The sequence below is a fragment of the Echinops telfairi genome, unplaced genomic scaffold, assembly GCF_000313985.2.
Source record: "Echinops telfairi isolate 266 unplaced genomic scaffold, ASM31398v2 ScPeMD7_7472;HRSCAF=8510, whole genome shotgun sequence".
NCBI classification, from domain to species: Eukaryota; Metazoa; Chordata; class Mammalia; order Afrosoricida; family Tenrecidae; genus Echinops; species Echinops telfairi.
Window position 1 is genome coordinate 3539045 of NW_022111376.1, and position 14742 is coordinate 3553786.

The window sequence follows — 14742 nt, forward strand, 5'->3', positions numbered from 1 at the left end:
ATTGCTTCTGCTAGATTTCTCAATTTATGAAGCACAGAAGGAGTGGATGCTTACAGACAATAACTGATGCAATGGTTAATGGAGACTGGGGGTGGGGTGAGGGTGGGGAGGGGGAGGGGGAGGGGAGCTACCAATGAATTGGGGAGTGGGGAAGGGGCATTAGAACCGACTGGGATGATGTAGCTACAACTCCTTTTAGAAGCTGTTTAACTATGGAAATGTGTGACATGTGAATATGATATGAAGAAAACTGCTTTAAAAAAAAGAAGAAATAAACCAAACTTGACCTATGGTTACCGCATGGGTGAAGCATTTTTGCTTAGGGAGCATTGAGTTCATTTGAATGGGGTGGAACAATTTGGAGAGGGTTGTACAACACGAAGAGTATAATCAATGGCACTGAATTGTACACAAAGAAGTTGTTGAATTGGAGAATGTTTTGTTGTGTATATTTTTGCCACAATTTTAAAAAAGCATGCTTATAACCATGAGTACAAGGAAGAAGAAAATGTTCTAAAACAGATTGTGGTAGTGACTGCCCAACTCTTCTTGATATGATTGAACTATTGAATTGTACTAGGTAGATGAAGTGCCAATGCATCTGTTTTTAAAAAAATAATTTATTCCAGAAGGGAGGGGGGGGAGGAAAATGAGCTGATTCCGGGAACCCAAGAGGCAAGCGAATTTTGGGAATGATGAGGGCAACAAATGTATAGATGTGCTCTACACAATTGATCTATGTATTGTGATGAATTGTATGAGCCCCAATAAATTGATTTAAAAAAATTTATTCCAGTCCCACTTTTCTGACACCAATTGCATCCTAGCCATCTATACAGCGCTTCCTCCTCAGACCCCGACCGCCAGACTCCCAGCCAATGCAGGACTGCTAATGCCACCTGCAAGCTTGTGGTCCCTCCAATACGCTCACTTGTGATTTTCTGGCTACAAATTTGCGATGCTATCCCACTGCCTCCGGATACTAGCAGTAAACGCAAGGCTTTTCAGGTCCCCTCACTTCTTTCTGCTGGTCCCCACTATTTCCTTCGGTCCTATAATTTGTTAGAATGCCTCATAGAATTCAGATGAGTATTGGGCTTTGGATAAAAAGGACGCAAATGAAGAGGCAGCTTTCCCATGTCCCACAAGCATGGTTTCTTTTGCAAACCAGGGAACTAGTAGAAACCATCTACGAAGATTGATTCTTTGGGTGAAGCTAAATTCTTTGTCCCACAGTGAGATGGTGAGGCTGTCGGACCCAGTGGCAACAAGTGGTAGAGGTGAGCAGAGTGGGGTCGGGAGAATCTAGGGAGGAAGCGGAGCTAGACGGCCAGCCGGCAGTGTGGGAAGGGCTGACTGTATGTAGAATGACCAAAGAAGGGCAGGGAGGGGAGGAGCCTGGCCAACTCTACTGTAAGGGACCCCTCAGTGCGAGGAAGCTAGGGAAGAAGGGGTTAGAGATCTGTGGGAATGTTCAGCCTGAGCAGGGAGGTGAGGGAGCATGATAGAAGAGAACATCAAGATGTCAATGGGGTTGTCATCCTTGTTAGCTGCTGATGACCTGGCTCCTGACTCATGGTGATCCACGCACAAGGGAATGACATGGTGCCCACTCTCATATTGCCCCCATGATTAGCTACAGACGGAACTGTTGTGATTCATAATGCTTTTAATCGGTTACCTTTTGGAAGTAGATCGCCAAGCCTTTCTCCCGAATGTGGACACTCACCTGGAAGCCATTCAGCATCATAGCAACACGCCAGCTTTCGCTGACAGAGGAGTGGTAACTGCACTGGCCACGAAAGCCTGCCTTTCATGAGGCAGATGAAAAATCCCACTACTGAGCCACCAATAAATACAGCTCTTTTATAATACATGTCTGGTAAGGATGTTTGGGGAACCACAGCCATAGATGTGCCTCTTTGTGCCATGTTGTCTTGGTTTTCTAGTGCTGCTGTAACAGAGTTACCAAAAGGGGTGGCTTTAACAGACAGACATTTATTTTCTCACAGATTAGGAAGAAGGCTTTTTCTCTGTGCGTCTTCATGTCCTAGGAGGTTTCCATTGCGGGGGGCCCTGGGTCTAAAGCAGTGGTTCTCAACCTGTGGGTCGCTACCCCTTTGGGGGTTGAATGACCCTTTCACAGGGGAAGCCTAAGACCATCAGAAAACACATATTTTTGATGATCTTAGGAACTGAGACATGCTCCTCTATCTGTCTCCACGTGGGTCTGCCCACGTGCAGATACGCCCACATATGAGTACCCGGCAGGAATACTGTTGCCCATGCTACACCATGCTCCAAGACAGAATTTCATTTATTTGTCATTAGAAATACATATTTCACAATATATAATTACATATTGTTTTGCGATGAATCACTATGCTTTAATGATGTTCAATTTGTAACAATGAAAATACATCCTGCATGTCAGCTATTTACATGACAATTCATAACAGTAGCCAAATGACAGTTATGAAGTAGCAATGAAAATGATTTTAGGGTTTGGGGTCACCACACTATGAGGCACTGTATGAAAGGGTCGTGGCATTAGGAAGGTTGAGAACCACTGGTCTAAAGGATGCACCTGGGCTCCTAATTCTACGTTCTTGTTAGTAGTAGATCCCAGTCTCTCTCCATTAGCTTTTGCAATATAAAAGGTCATTCAGGCTATCCTCCAGGGGGTGGGATGGAATTAAGGGTAGCATATCCCACCCTAATCTTCTTACAACTGATTGGCTTATCATATCTGATCACATCATAGGGGAGATCATTGCTAACTAACATCTAGCCATCCACCTGGAATTATAGCTCAATCAAGTAGACCCATTTTTGTGGAGGACACAATTCAATCTACAGCACATAATGCATGTAGAGTACAGTCATCTACTTAAAATGTGTTATGTGTGTGGATGTATTTTTTAATGAAACTAAAAGAGCATAGAAAATTGCCAAGAACTTTTTGAAGCTACCTCGTATTGACGTTAAAATTCTATTTTATGTCACTATTTTAAATGGAAAACTAGTATCAAGTGTCACAAATAGAACTCAGAAAACAAACGCAATGCCATCGAGTGCATCCTAACTCATAGCGGTGGCTCTATAGGGCAGAATGGAACTGCCCCTGTTGGGGTCTGAGACGGTATATCTTTATGGGAGCAGAAAGTCTCATCTTTCTCACAAAGCAGTTGGTGGATTCAAACTGCTGACCTTGCAGGTAGCAGCCCAATGCATAACCACTACACTTCTAAGCAAACCCCTGCAAACAGAAGGTGACTATAAAAGAGAACTATTAGAAAGTACAGAGGATAAAAAGATAACCTATTAATTATCCCAATCTCGTTGGCCTGATGAACACTTCAAGGCTGAGCCTGCACTTGTCAGTTGCAGTGCAGTGAATCACTTAATATGGCTCTTCTAGCCAGCATCTTTGTCCAAACTCCAAACCTAACCCACTGCCAGCAAGTCGATTTACACTCATAGTGGCTTTATATTTTTTGTAAGTCTCAATAAGCAACAAGCTAGGCCTATGCAAATGAGGTTCTTGGGCCCACCAAGGGGATTGGATAGCTTGCTAGTTAAGCAAATAAGGTTCACGGTACCCTTGTGGGGCTGGTACTATGCAAATAAGGTGTATGAAACCCTAACAGGTGATTGGTCCATTTTGCCATAACACTAGGTTTAACAGGAACCAATCCAGAACCGGGAAACAGAGCCCTTGAGCCAATGAGGGAGCTAGCTAAGCACTGAAACTGGCAGGAAGCCCCGGGGGCAGTGGAGCCAGGAGCCCTGCAGGCTTTACCTGGACCTCGGAGCAAGAAGGTTGAGTGCTTCCTGGCACTTATTGGTGGGGCTAAAAACAGGAGTCGGCAAACTTTTGAGACAGAATCCTGTCCCTCATAAGTTAAAAAATATTTGAGATCCAGAAATGTGTTTACAAATAAGGACAATTTAAAGTAATGTTACAAATGAAACAATGATAGTTTCGTTTTCATTTTCAATTTTACTTCAGAGCCACGTGTATGCAAAGTGCCAAAAGAGCCAAATATGGCCCCTGAGCCGCAGTTTGCCGACCCCTGGACTAAAGAGCTTTGGCTGAGAGAGAGCCTTCCTTGTGAGCATGAGTGAGGAGACTCCCGAACTATATCCGGGGGCAATCCTGACTTGTAACCTGGTATTTTCCTAAGAAATCCTATACTTGTGAATAAGGCCTGTGAGTTCTGTGTGGCCAGTGCCATGAATTTTCAAACCCAGCAGAGGAGTAGAGAGGGCCACGGAGGAGACGGCTGGTTAGAAATCGGTTAAAAAGGCTGGAGAGAGGAGGCAGTCTGTCTGACTTCCGCCTCGTAGGAATCAGTCTCCACCTCCTTGGGATCCTAGCCGGAGGGATGCCTGACCTCTACCTCATAGGAATCAGTCTGGGGGTTGCTGAGGCTGATAATGATTCTCCTCCTATCTCGTGGAGTTAGAAGAGATCTGACACCCACACACCCTTTTTACAGATTTCCCAAGGGTTTGAGAGGTTAAAGATAAACTAGCACCACACTGAGAAACAGTGGGGAAAAAATAGTGTTTCAAGAAATCGTACTGAATCCATGTGGAATAAATAACACAGAATATGGATTCTGTGTCCATTTCCTGGGGCTGCCAGGACAAAATACCACCAACTGAGTGGCTTATTCAAGGAGAAATGGCATGCAGTTCTGGAGGCCGGAAGCCTGAGATCCAGCTATCTGTTGGCCCGGTTGATTCCGCCTGAGGCTTTGAGGGAGTGTGTGCCCAGGGGTCCCGCCTGGTATTTGGTAACTCCAGGCTCGGCTCATGGCAACACTTGCCATTCTCCCTCTGTCAGCCTGTGTCTCTTCTCCCACTCAGATGGGATTCAGACCTTATGTTAACTGATAAACACCTACAAAATCCCTGTTTCTAAACTAAGTCATGTTCACAGGTTCCAAGGATAGTGCTCTCCCACCTAGCTTTGGAAAGGAGGGCAGCGGGCCACAATGAAATCCAGAACCCTGCTGCACATGAGATGAAAATACTGGCTCCAGGTAGACTGCAGACCCATATGTGGGAGGCAGAACACAAGGAAGCACCCACAAAGGGCAAAAAAGCACAGGAGATTATCATCTTCATGAACTTGGAGTCATGGAAGATTTCCTAAACCTGATAGGAAAAGGGCTAAGTATCAAAGGAATTGTGGGTAATTGAACTACAGTAAAACGAAGGACTTCTGCTCCTCACAATACCCCATTCAGAAAGTGAGAGATCACCCCCGGCTGGCAAGCCCTTCGAAAAGCAGCTAAGGACAGGTGCAAAGACGATAGCCAAATGACTCCCCTGATGAAAAGCGGCTCAATCTTGGGGTTCTGAGGAAAATGTCAACTAGAACCATGGACATTTTTCTAAAATGAAGGACATAAAATACCAAATGTTGGCAAGGGGAATCTGCGCCCTAAAAAATACTCAAGGAGCCACCCTCGGGCCATCAAGTTCATTTGCAGACTTACAGTGAGCCCATAGGACAGGGTGCAACTGGCTCTGTGCGGTTCAGAGACTCTCAACTCAGTGGTTCTCAACCTATGGGTTGCGACCCCTTTGGGGGTCGAACAACCCTTGCACAGGGGTCGGCCGATTCATCACAGTAGCAAAATGAGTGATGAAGTAGCAACAAAAATCATTTGATGGTTGGGGTCCCCACCACATGAGGAGCTGTATGAAAGGGCCACAGCATTAGGAAGGTTAAGAACCACTGCTCTCTTCACTGGAGTAGGAAAGCCTCATCTTTCTTCCTCTGGGCAGCTGGTGGTTTCTAACTGCTCGCCTTGCCCACTATGCGACCGGAGCTCCTGGTTGCTAAAGGAAAAGTCAGCAAGGTTTAGGTTTCAGGAGGGGCAAGAAGGGGCTGTTCCTGGGGTGCTTACCATATTGTTTCTTGATCAAGGAGACCTAACAAGATTGCCTTCTTTGTAAGTCGTGTTCTAATGGCACCCTTAGATACGCCCACATTTCAGGGCTACCACCTTTCTGTCAGTTTGTGCTCCTGTGGTGGCTTGTGTGTACCTGCAGGAAGCTATGCCACCAGGATTTCAAACACCAGCGAGGTATTTGAAATACTGTCCATGGTGGACAGGTGTCTGCTGAGCTACCAGACTAAAGGCAGACTAGGAAGAAAGGCCTGTTGACCTACCTCTGAAAATGAGGCCACGCACACCCTATGGCGCCCACCAGGCTACTCCTGTCTGCTAAGGTGCTGGACAATGAGCCCCGGGGTCAGAAAGGCCTCAGAATACACAGTGGCTTCGGGCTAGAGGTGGAAAAGATGGGGTCTGATCCGGCAGCTTTGTTCTGCTACACGTGGGATCTCCAGGCGGCAGAGCTAACCCCAAGCGAGAACCCCAGAGCCCCTGCTCTGAGCAGTTTGCTTTGGAAGAAGCTGAGGGCGTGAAGGGGAACGGCTTGGATTCACTCTCGGTGCTGCCCTAGGCTCCCTTCTGGGTATGGCAGGCCAGGGTGATGGGTACTGAGTGCTGAAGGGTGATGTGCCTTGTGAACACCTCTGGGTGCTGGGTGAGGATGAAATGCGGCAGAGGGGGCTGAAAGCTGCGCCCCAGGTCTCTAGCACGGCCCACTACGTTCCATGGCTTTCTGTCCTCCATCACCCGCCCCCTCTGATGTGTGGCTTGACTGGCCTCCTGCCTCCAGGCCTGGCAAGCAGCAACTCGTCTGGGTCCAGGAAGGCATCCCTACTGGGTTCCTGAACCTGAGTGCCAAGGGCATCCTTCCTGTTGCAGTGAATTCTGAGCTGCCAGTGGATTCTAGCACCCCTGGGTCCTTCAGCCGAATGTTTGAAGTTTTGTAACCACCGTTAACAATATGTGGTGTGCAATAGGTGAACAGGGACCCTGTGCGCACGCGCGTGGTGCTGAGGGCAGAGTCAGCGACACGCCCCCCCCCCTGCCCCCTAGGGCCAGTCCTTGCACTGCAGGGCAGTTGTGCAAGGCCTGACATGTTACCACATGACGAGGTTCACAGCCTAGTAGTCACCAGACTTTGCTTGTGGCTAGATCTGGGCAGAGCATGCGGGTGATGTCACTGGAGCTTCAGCTTATTTCATCCAATTAACCCCGCGTTAATTAGTATTTCCAAAGTGCTTTGAAGCCCAGGAGTGCTGTTTGCTCTCAGGCGTACCGGCCTGCTGGGCTGGAAGTGGCCTTGCAGGAGATGGGACTCTGCCTGGGCAGAAGTCTGATTTCTAGGGGTTGGGAGGGACCCGGAGGGTCAGGGCTTTGGGAAGGCTGGTGGAGGAGCTCATAGCTCTTCTTCCACAACTGGGGTTTCCTTCTAGAAAGAACCTTGTATCTACATCTCAGCCCCTCCCTGAGCACTGTCGTCAGTCCGTTTCCAGTATTGGAGGAGAAACCCGGGTCCCAGATGCTCTGAGCTTGGTTTGCGGAGGAGCCTTCTGGCCCTGGGTCATGACTGTTTTCTCCTTATCGCTGGGTTCTCATGACTGCTCTAACAGGGCAGCTTCTCCCTCCTTCCTGTTCGGTGAAACCCTGCTGGCATTCACAGAGGAGCCCTCTGCCTTCCGACCAGTGCAGGAAGCTCAGGGGCGGCATGGTGGGGACGCAGGGGAGGGGGCAGAGGGATGGATCTTCACCTGGTCTGGCTGTCAGCCCAGGAGACTAGTAGGAGTCAGCCAGGGAGAGGGCAGAAGGCATTCCAGGAAGAGGCCCCACCCACAGCCCTAGGCAGTGGGAACTGGCTTTGCGGAAGGGAACAATCTGTCCATCAGGCCAGGGCCCCAAAGGGTCAGTGCAGAGCTGAGTTCACTGCATAGCCTGGGACTGGGGCCTCGGGCCAGCCGGAGATGGCTGCACCTTCAGTCCCAAGAGACCGGGCCTCAGCTCTGCCGCTGGCTGGGATGGGGCCTTGCTGCACAGCTTCCTCTGGGGGCTGGGCTGTCATATCTCAGACATCCTGGCACCTCCCGGCCAAGGGCTGTGGTGGGATCCCACTGGACTGGTTTCACCATCTTTGGTTGGCGCCGAACTAGCCCAGCAAGCGATGAATGCTGGGAAGAGCAGTTTGCAGAGAGGAAGGCTGGAGGCCCTGGGCCTGCCAGGCAGGGCAGGGCGCTGGATGGCAGTACTGGCCACTCCCAGCCAGTTTGGTGGGGTTGCTCCACCCTGGGTTCGTGGCAACAGAATCCGTCAGGACTTGTCTGCCCTTTTGCCCCCCAACCAGCTGGGGCCCTGCCTGGGAACTGGGCCTGAGAGCCTGCTCAGCACTCGCCTCCAGCCGCCTGCCCCTCCCCGAGATGACCAGGGTTCCTGCTCAGCTTCCCCACCTCTACCTCACTAGCTTGCTTCCTGAGCCGAACGGGGCTCTCTGTCCTCCCAAGTCCGAGGGCATTCACCACCTCCCTGCAGACACAGGGTGGTCTCTGCGGACGCCCTCATGCCGGAGGACTGGCTGCGGCGCAGGTCAAAGGGTCTCTGCCCAAATCCCTCTGAAAGTTCTCTGAAGGCTGAACCAACCGCCTGGGGCTAAGTCCATGAGAACAGATCTGGCAGGGAGCCTTCCAAAACCAATGACCACATAGGCAGTCAGCAGGTAGTGCCAATGAAAAGTTCTAGCGTCTAACATATGCACCTGACCCCCACCCCATCTTCCATTTCCTACTTATTTGCTCCCGTTCAGTCCCTCGTGTTGGGAAGCCCGATAGGAACCCATATTCAGATTACTTTCCGCTTTGGGTGGCCAGCTGGGTGAGGTGGGCTAAGAGGCCAGGGGCACTGGAGTCTGACTTCCAGCCCTGGAAGTGCTTCTCTCTGGGGCTCCCCCAGCTGGTCACTGTGGGGGTAGCAGGCCCCGTCCATCTCTACAAGCCTTTCAGGTCAGAGCCCGCATCCTGGGCTCCTTCCATGGAGTAGGCAGAGACACTAGTAACCAAATTCTTGTCCATGGAGAGCTGGTGCTTACCAGCAGAGCTAAGATAAACAGTGGGGGCAGGCTCAGTAGACTCTAGGAGGGTGTCAATGGTGGGCAGGGTTCCTATCTGGTCACTGACAACCCCCCAGTGGCGCAGCTGCCTATAGTCTGTCCACCCTGGTCCAGGAACACCTGTGTGCCCCGTCCTCCACTGCAGACTTTGCCCCCACAGCAATCTGTGCTCTTGCCCCTCAAAATGGCTGCCATCACAGGGCTTCAAGGTTCCCCTGAACCCATATATGGATGCAGGTGTGAAATGCTGCTTGGGGCCTACTCCTGTTACTCTAGGGTCCTGCCTGGCAGGCCACCCACCCACTTGGGGCTGAGGGACACCACTTGATGCTGCCCTAGGTCTGGAGGGGTAGATATACAGAGGTTGCTGTCAAGTCCCAACTCAGGCTCTGACACCCCTTGGACCCCATAATGGAAGGCTGTGGAGATGGTGTGAGATCAGACAGCGTCCAGGTCCCCAAAGGGAGACCATTCATCATCCCGCTGTTCTCAGGACTTTAGGGACAGAGAACCTGTCTTCTGTCTACACAAAGGGGCTTCAGAAAGTGTGAGACAAAAGGGTGTCTCTCTTCTGAGTCCTTTGTTAACTTGTACTTTTAGATGTCCCCTCGCATATACCCCTGGGCCCAGTAGCTTCCTGTGTCCCTGCCTCAGTCAGTCAGAAAGCAGTCACACACATAAAGCACATGGCACAGGTCCAACATCCTGACTTTATTCTGGTCTCCCGTGGGCTGGGCTATAACATCTCAGGGGTTTCTTCCCCAACTCCGAGTCACTAAAGGGGCCTCCCTAACGCAAACTCTCACGAGCTGGTCTGCACATCGCCGCAGAGCACTCAGGAACCCTGCTGTTGAGAATGGGCTGACACAGAACAAAGCAGGCGACCCTGTGGGGACAGAGAATTTGGAAGTTTACCACCCTGAGATGTAAAATAGGCACCCCGTTTCAAGTCGCAGCCATGTGCCTTTCTTTATATCTTTCACTTTTCTTCTAGGATATTTTTAATGTGTGGTCCCTTCAACCGTTTCTTCCTGACAGGGTCTTACCTCTTCAATTTGAACGCAAGGACGCCAACAAGGATTAGGGGGCAACTGCAAAGTGACATTTGTGCTCAGGAGCCAGAGGGGGTGGAGGGGAAGGAGATTTCCTACGTCCAGATATAGAGAGCAGCTGTACCGCACCCAGGTGGCTCACAGAAGGGCCAGGGCGGCTCTTAGCTCCCTGGCAGGTGGAGCCTGAGCTCAGTCAGACCTGCCGCAGGTGGTGAAAGCTACGCACAGTCCTCTCCACGGCAGTATCCATGGGGACCAGTGGCTGGTAGCCCAGCAGCTCCTTGGCCCTGGCACAGCTAAAGTAGTGGTAGGTGCCAGCCAGTGCGATCCGCAGGGGCGTGAAGGTGGGCTGCAGCTTGATCACCGGCTGGACCACCATCACCAACAAGGCCAGCAGCAGGGCCAGGTAGTAGGCCAGCCAGTAGGGGATGCAGTACTTGGGGGCCTCATAGTTGAGGCCTGTCAGGATACGGGACAGGAACGCCCAGAATGGGATGGGCTCGTCATTGGTGATGTGGAAGGCCTGGGGAGAGAAGGGGAGTGAGTCAGTGCCGAAATCACAGTCCCGGAAGCTGGGGCTACTCCCTACCCAGGCCAATGCAGAGCAGCTCAGAAGGGAGGTGGCTACTAAGACCCCCCAATCAAGTGTAGAGCCATGTGCGGGCCAGGCCCATGCAAATGGCAGATGATGGTGGAGATGGCAATTGGATCTGGATGCGTGGGTGCAGGGGGAAGAGCGAGAGGCTAGGTACTTCAGGCCAATTTGTGAGCATTAATGACAATGGCAGAACTCAGTCCCCATCCCTAAGGGACAAGAGGACAAAAGGTACAGGGAGTGGCTTAGAGCTTCAGATGCAGGCAGCCTGGACGGCCCACCTAAAGAACTTTCTGGAGTCTTGGCTCAGCGTCACCACACTGAGTACCAGGTTGTAGCTGCCCCAGAGGGGCTTGGCCTGTGTGCAAGGCAAGCTGAAAGCTGAGTTGCCAACCAGGACATTGGTGAGAATGACGTGGGGGCAGGCTGAGACTCACCTTTCCACACACAGCTACATCTTGGGAGAGGCGCTCTGCCGCCAGGATGTGGCCATGGACCACGTTCTCCACAAAGGTGAAGTCCACCAAGTTTTTCCCATTTCTGCAGGCATGTGAACAAAGGGACTCTCAGAACACACCGGGAGTGCTGGCTGCGGCCCGTCCAGCCCCCTTGGGGCTTAGGCAGCCGCCCCGGCCTTGGCAGAGCCAGCCCTTAAGACACCAGGGCGCCTGAGACACTGCTTGAAAGATGTCTCACAGCGGTGTCAATTGGAAGATTAAGACTGTAGGGGTGGAGTCTAGCCTGTCAATCTGGAGATCGCCAATGCGACCTCTGTGTGGGCATGGCCTTCTCCTGAGAATTCTGGGAAATCTGGGACTTCCTCCTTGGAGGCGGGAGACACTTCTCTCTCACACACCCTGGGAGACATAGCAGCTGACAAAACACGTGGACCCACTCTGATGCAGAGACCCCTGCCAGCGCTGAGAGGTTTCCAATGACACTGGATCCAAGGACTTTCTACCCACTGGCCTGTGATCTTCTACATTTGGCATGACTGCATGTGTCTCATGAGTCTGAAGAGGACTTTATAGATTGGTGTCGGATATATGGGCTAATATCAGACTTAGGGAATGTTCAATTGCTCTTGTATATAAATCTCTTTCTTATACACGAGTGTCTCCATGAATTTGTTACTCTAGTCTACCCAACTGACACAGCTTCCCACTGAGATCCTAACACAGTGAGCATTAAGATGGGCAGAGCCAGGCACTGGGGGAGGAGGAAGGGGCTGGATAAAGAGTGTGGAGGTGTATCTGGGAGACAGCTAGCACACTGGGAGCACCTGGTGAAGAAAGGAATCCAGAGGGCGACTGTAACAGTCCTGGGGAAAGAGCTAAGTGCAAAAGCGGGACTCACCCAATCATAAACTTCATCTTGCCCTTCCTGGCAGCATCAACGAGGATGGGGACCAACTGCGGGTCCCTAGGGCCGAAAATGCCATGAGGGCGAATGGCGACCGTTAGGAAATTCTTCTCGGGATCATTGGCGCCCAGGACGACCTGTAGGTGCAGAGTGCTCTATTCACAGCCAGGGACCCATAGGTGTCAGCGAAGCCCTGGACGCTTAGGGCCCGAATATCACATGCATCTGGCCGTCGACCCTTTGCTAAGGACAGGGCCCTCACCCATTCCCCACCGAAGCCGATTTGAGCACATACTTGCTCCTGTAGGATCTTGGTTTCCGTGTAGTAGTCAATGGGGTTTTTGGCGTAGGGGAGCTCCTCAATCCCGTTCTTGATATCGACGCCCTCAAAGACGACGCTGGCAGAGCTTGTCAGAATGAGTTTCTGGGGGAGGACAAAGAGGGAGCACACACAAGCAGTTGGGAGTGGAGTCTATTGCAGAACCTTTGAGGGAGGGGTCTGTGAAAAGGAACACTGGTGATTCTGATCCCAAGACGGCAGTGTGCGCGTGTGCATGCACATGCACACAGCCCCAGGGGAGAAAGGCTGTTCTAAAAGGAGTCACTGTGCAGCGAGGGTCCTCCGCTTCTGGCTCTCTGGTTAAGGGCAGCTCACCCAACACTGTACACCCTTAGTTCACATTCCATCGTTGCCACTGTGAGTCACCGCTATGCTAGAAGTTCTAGCCGGAGAGGTAGGGTGAGAATACCATGATTGGGAAAGAAGAAGGCAAACTGCTGACGAGGGACGGAGACAGCTGCTGCGTCGTGAGGACAGCAGAGGTCCTGAAGAGATGACGTGCTCGCCAAAAGCAACCACGGGAAAGGGAGGTTAGTTCAATACCGACCCGAAGGCCCACAGAGAGAGTGCTAAGGAGACAGGTAGCCAATCTTCAGGGCATACAGCGGGAAGCTCTATGGGAAGGCATGGAAGACAAAGGATGGAGAGGCATCCTACAGTGATGCTTCAGGAGACAGATGGCGGCGTTTCTTTGCAAATGACCTACAATTTCAAGGCAAGCACACCAGCCGTAGCCATACACTGTGATCAGAAATGTGACCGTGGGTTCTAAGTGTTATGAAAAGCAAAGGGCTTAGCTGCTAACCAAGAGGGTGCTGGCTTGAGTCCACCCACAGGTGCCTTGGAAGAACAGCCTGGCGATCTCCTTCCATGGGAAACCCTAGGGCACACTGTGCTCCTATGATTTGGCGGCAGCTGCTTGGCCTTATTGCAAAGGGTTTCACAAGCCCTGAAAAGCTGAATGCTGGGCTGGCCCATACACTGAGAGCGATGCTGGGAGGGAAAGCCCAGGCTCGGTTGGGTCTCCTCTCTCATGAGTCTGAGGGGTGCACCACGGGGGTGGCAGTCAATGTTGGTGAGATGGAGGAAAAGCATTTATGGCCTGGGGGAGACTCACCCCCTCAGCTCAGAACTCAGACAGGTTTCTTTCTATAAGAGAACAGAATTTCTTTATCTTTGAATATAGAGGCCAGGCATGCACCATATAGCTTTGGAACCAGTGACTATGAGGTCTGAGGATCCTTGGAAGGTCTGTAGGCAGTTAGTTAGAGTCCTGGCCAGCAGACAGTCACCATGCCAGGAGACCCCTGGCTTCCTCCCTTGACTTTATGACATTTCAGGAGGCAACCCAGGCTAGGCTGAGATGTGTGCAAGGCCCCCACACACCATACCCAGTTTTCCCCTTACCTGAACCCCAGCCTTTTTGCAAGTTTCAATGACATTCTTGGTGCCAAGGTAATTCACTCTGTAAAAGAGCTCCTTGTTGCCACTGCCTGGTGGGGGTGACGCACAGTGGAAAACGGTGCCCACCCCTTTCAGAGCTGGGTAGAGATCCTGGAAAAGCAAACAGACACACACACACTCACTGCTGCTTCAGACAGGTGAACAGGTTTCCTGCCTTGATGTCAGTACACACAGAACCCTTAAACATTGTCTTGCCCAGGGCTGGGGTCCCAACCCCAGTTTCTGGAACGGCGAATGGCCAGTCCACACTAGAGCCTGCTCCTGGTCGATCTGCTCTCACAGATGCAGCCTCAGGCGGTTGGTTGCCCTCAGCTCCTTCAGTCCAGAGACTTTTCGAAACAGGACAGGAAGGAGCAGGTGAGAGAGGTTAAGAGGCTAAGAGAACATAATATGCAACTCATCTCTCTGTGCAGGGAGAGAGGAGAGAGGGAGGGTAGAGTCACCATGTGAAGGCTCTCTCAGCAAGGAGAAAAGACACGTGTGAGCTCTCAGATTACAGAGCAAGGCTGAAGGTCACACCGAGGTGTCATCTCTACAAGATTGCACTAATTATGAGCCCGAAATCTGGTCCACTGGCTCTCCCACTGTGATGACAGCTACTTCACATGTCCGCATACCCACTGCTGTGGAGTCACTTCCGCCTCTCAGCGACCCTGGAGGACAGAGCAGAAGAGCCCCACAGGGACGGGACCCCCAACCCCACCCCACCCCAAGGCTTGCAATCATTGTGGGAGCAGCTGGCCAGCTCTCTCTTCCACGAGGGCCTGGTGGGTTTGAACTGCTGTCCTTCTGGCATGGAGTTGAGCGCTGTAACTACAGAGCCACCAGGGCTCCTGAGTAAGAATAAGAATATGGGTGTCTTCTAGTTGTTTTTCAATCAGTTGTAAACTTCTCAAAATGAAAACCAAAATAAGCCATTT

At 51.3% G+C, this 14742-nt stretch overlaps 1 protein-coding gene across 2 annotated transcripts in view; it reads right to left on the reverse strand.

Moving 5' to 3' along the window:
* Positions 1–9700: 9700 nt before the first annotated feature.
* Positions 9701–14742, reverse strand: part of NSDHL (NAD(P) dependent steroid dehydrogenase-like) — a 7579-nt gene continuing 2537 nt past the window's right edge. For both annotated transcript variants that reach the window (XM_004715611.2, XM_045285520.1), the window contains exons 4-8: positions 13766–13912; positions 12314–12442; positions 12013–12155; positions 11094–11196; positions 9701–10584 (exon numbers count right to left, since the gene is read on the reverse strand). In XM_004715611.2, coding sequence (XP_004715668.1) covers positions 10255–10584; positions 11094–11196; positions 12013–12155; positions 12314–12442; positions 13766–13912 — 852 coding nt within the window. In that variant the 3' untranslated portion in view covers positions 9701–10254. The remainder of the gene's footprint in view (positions 10585–11093; positions 11197–12012; positions 12156–12313; positions 12443–13765; positions 13913–14742) is intronic.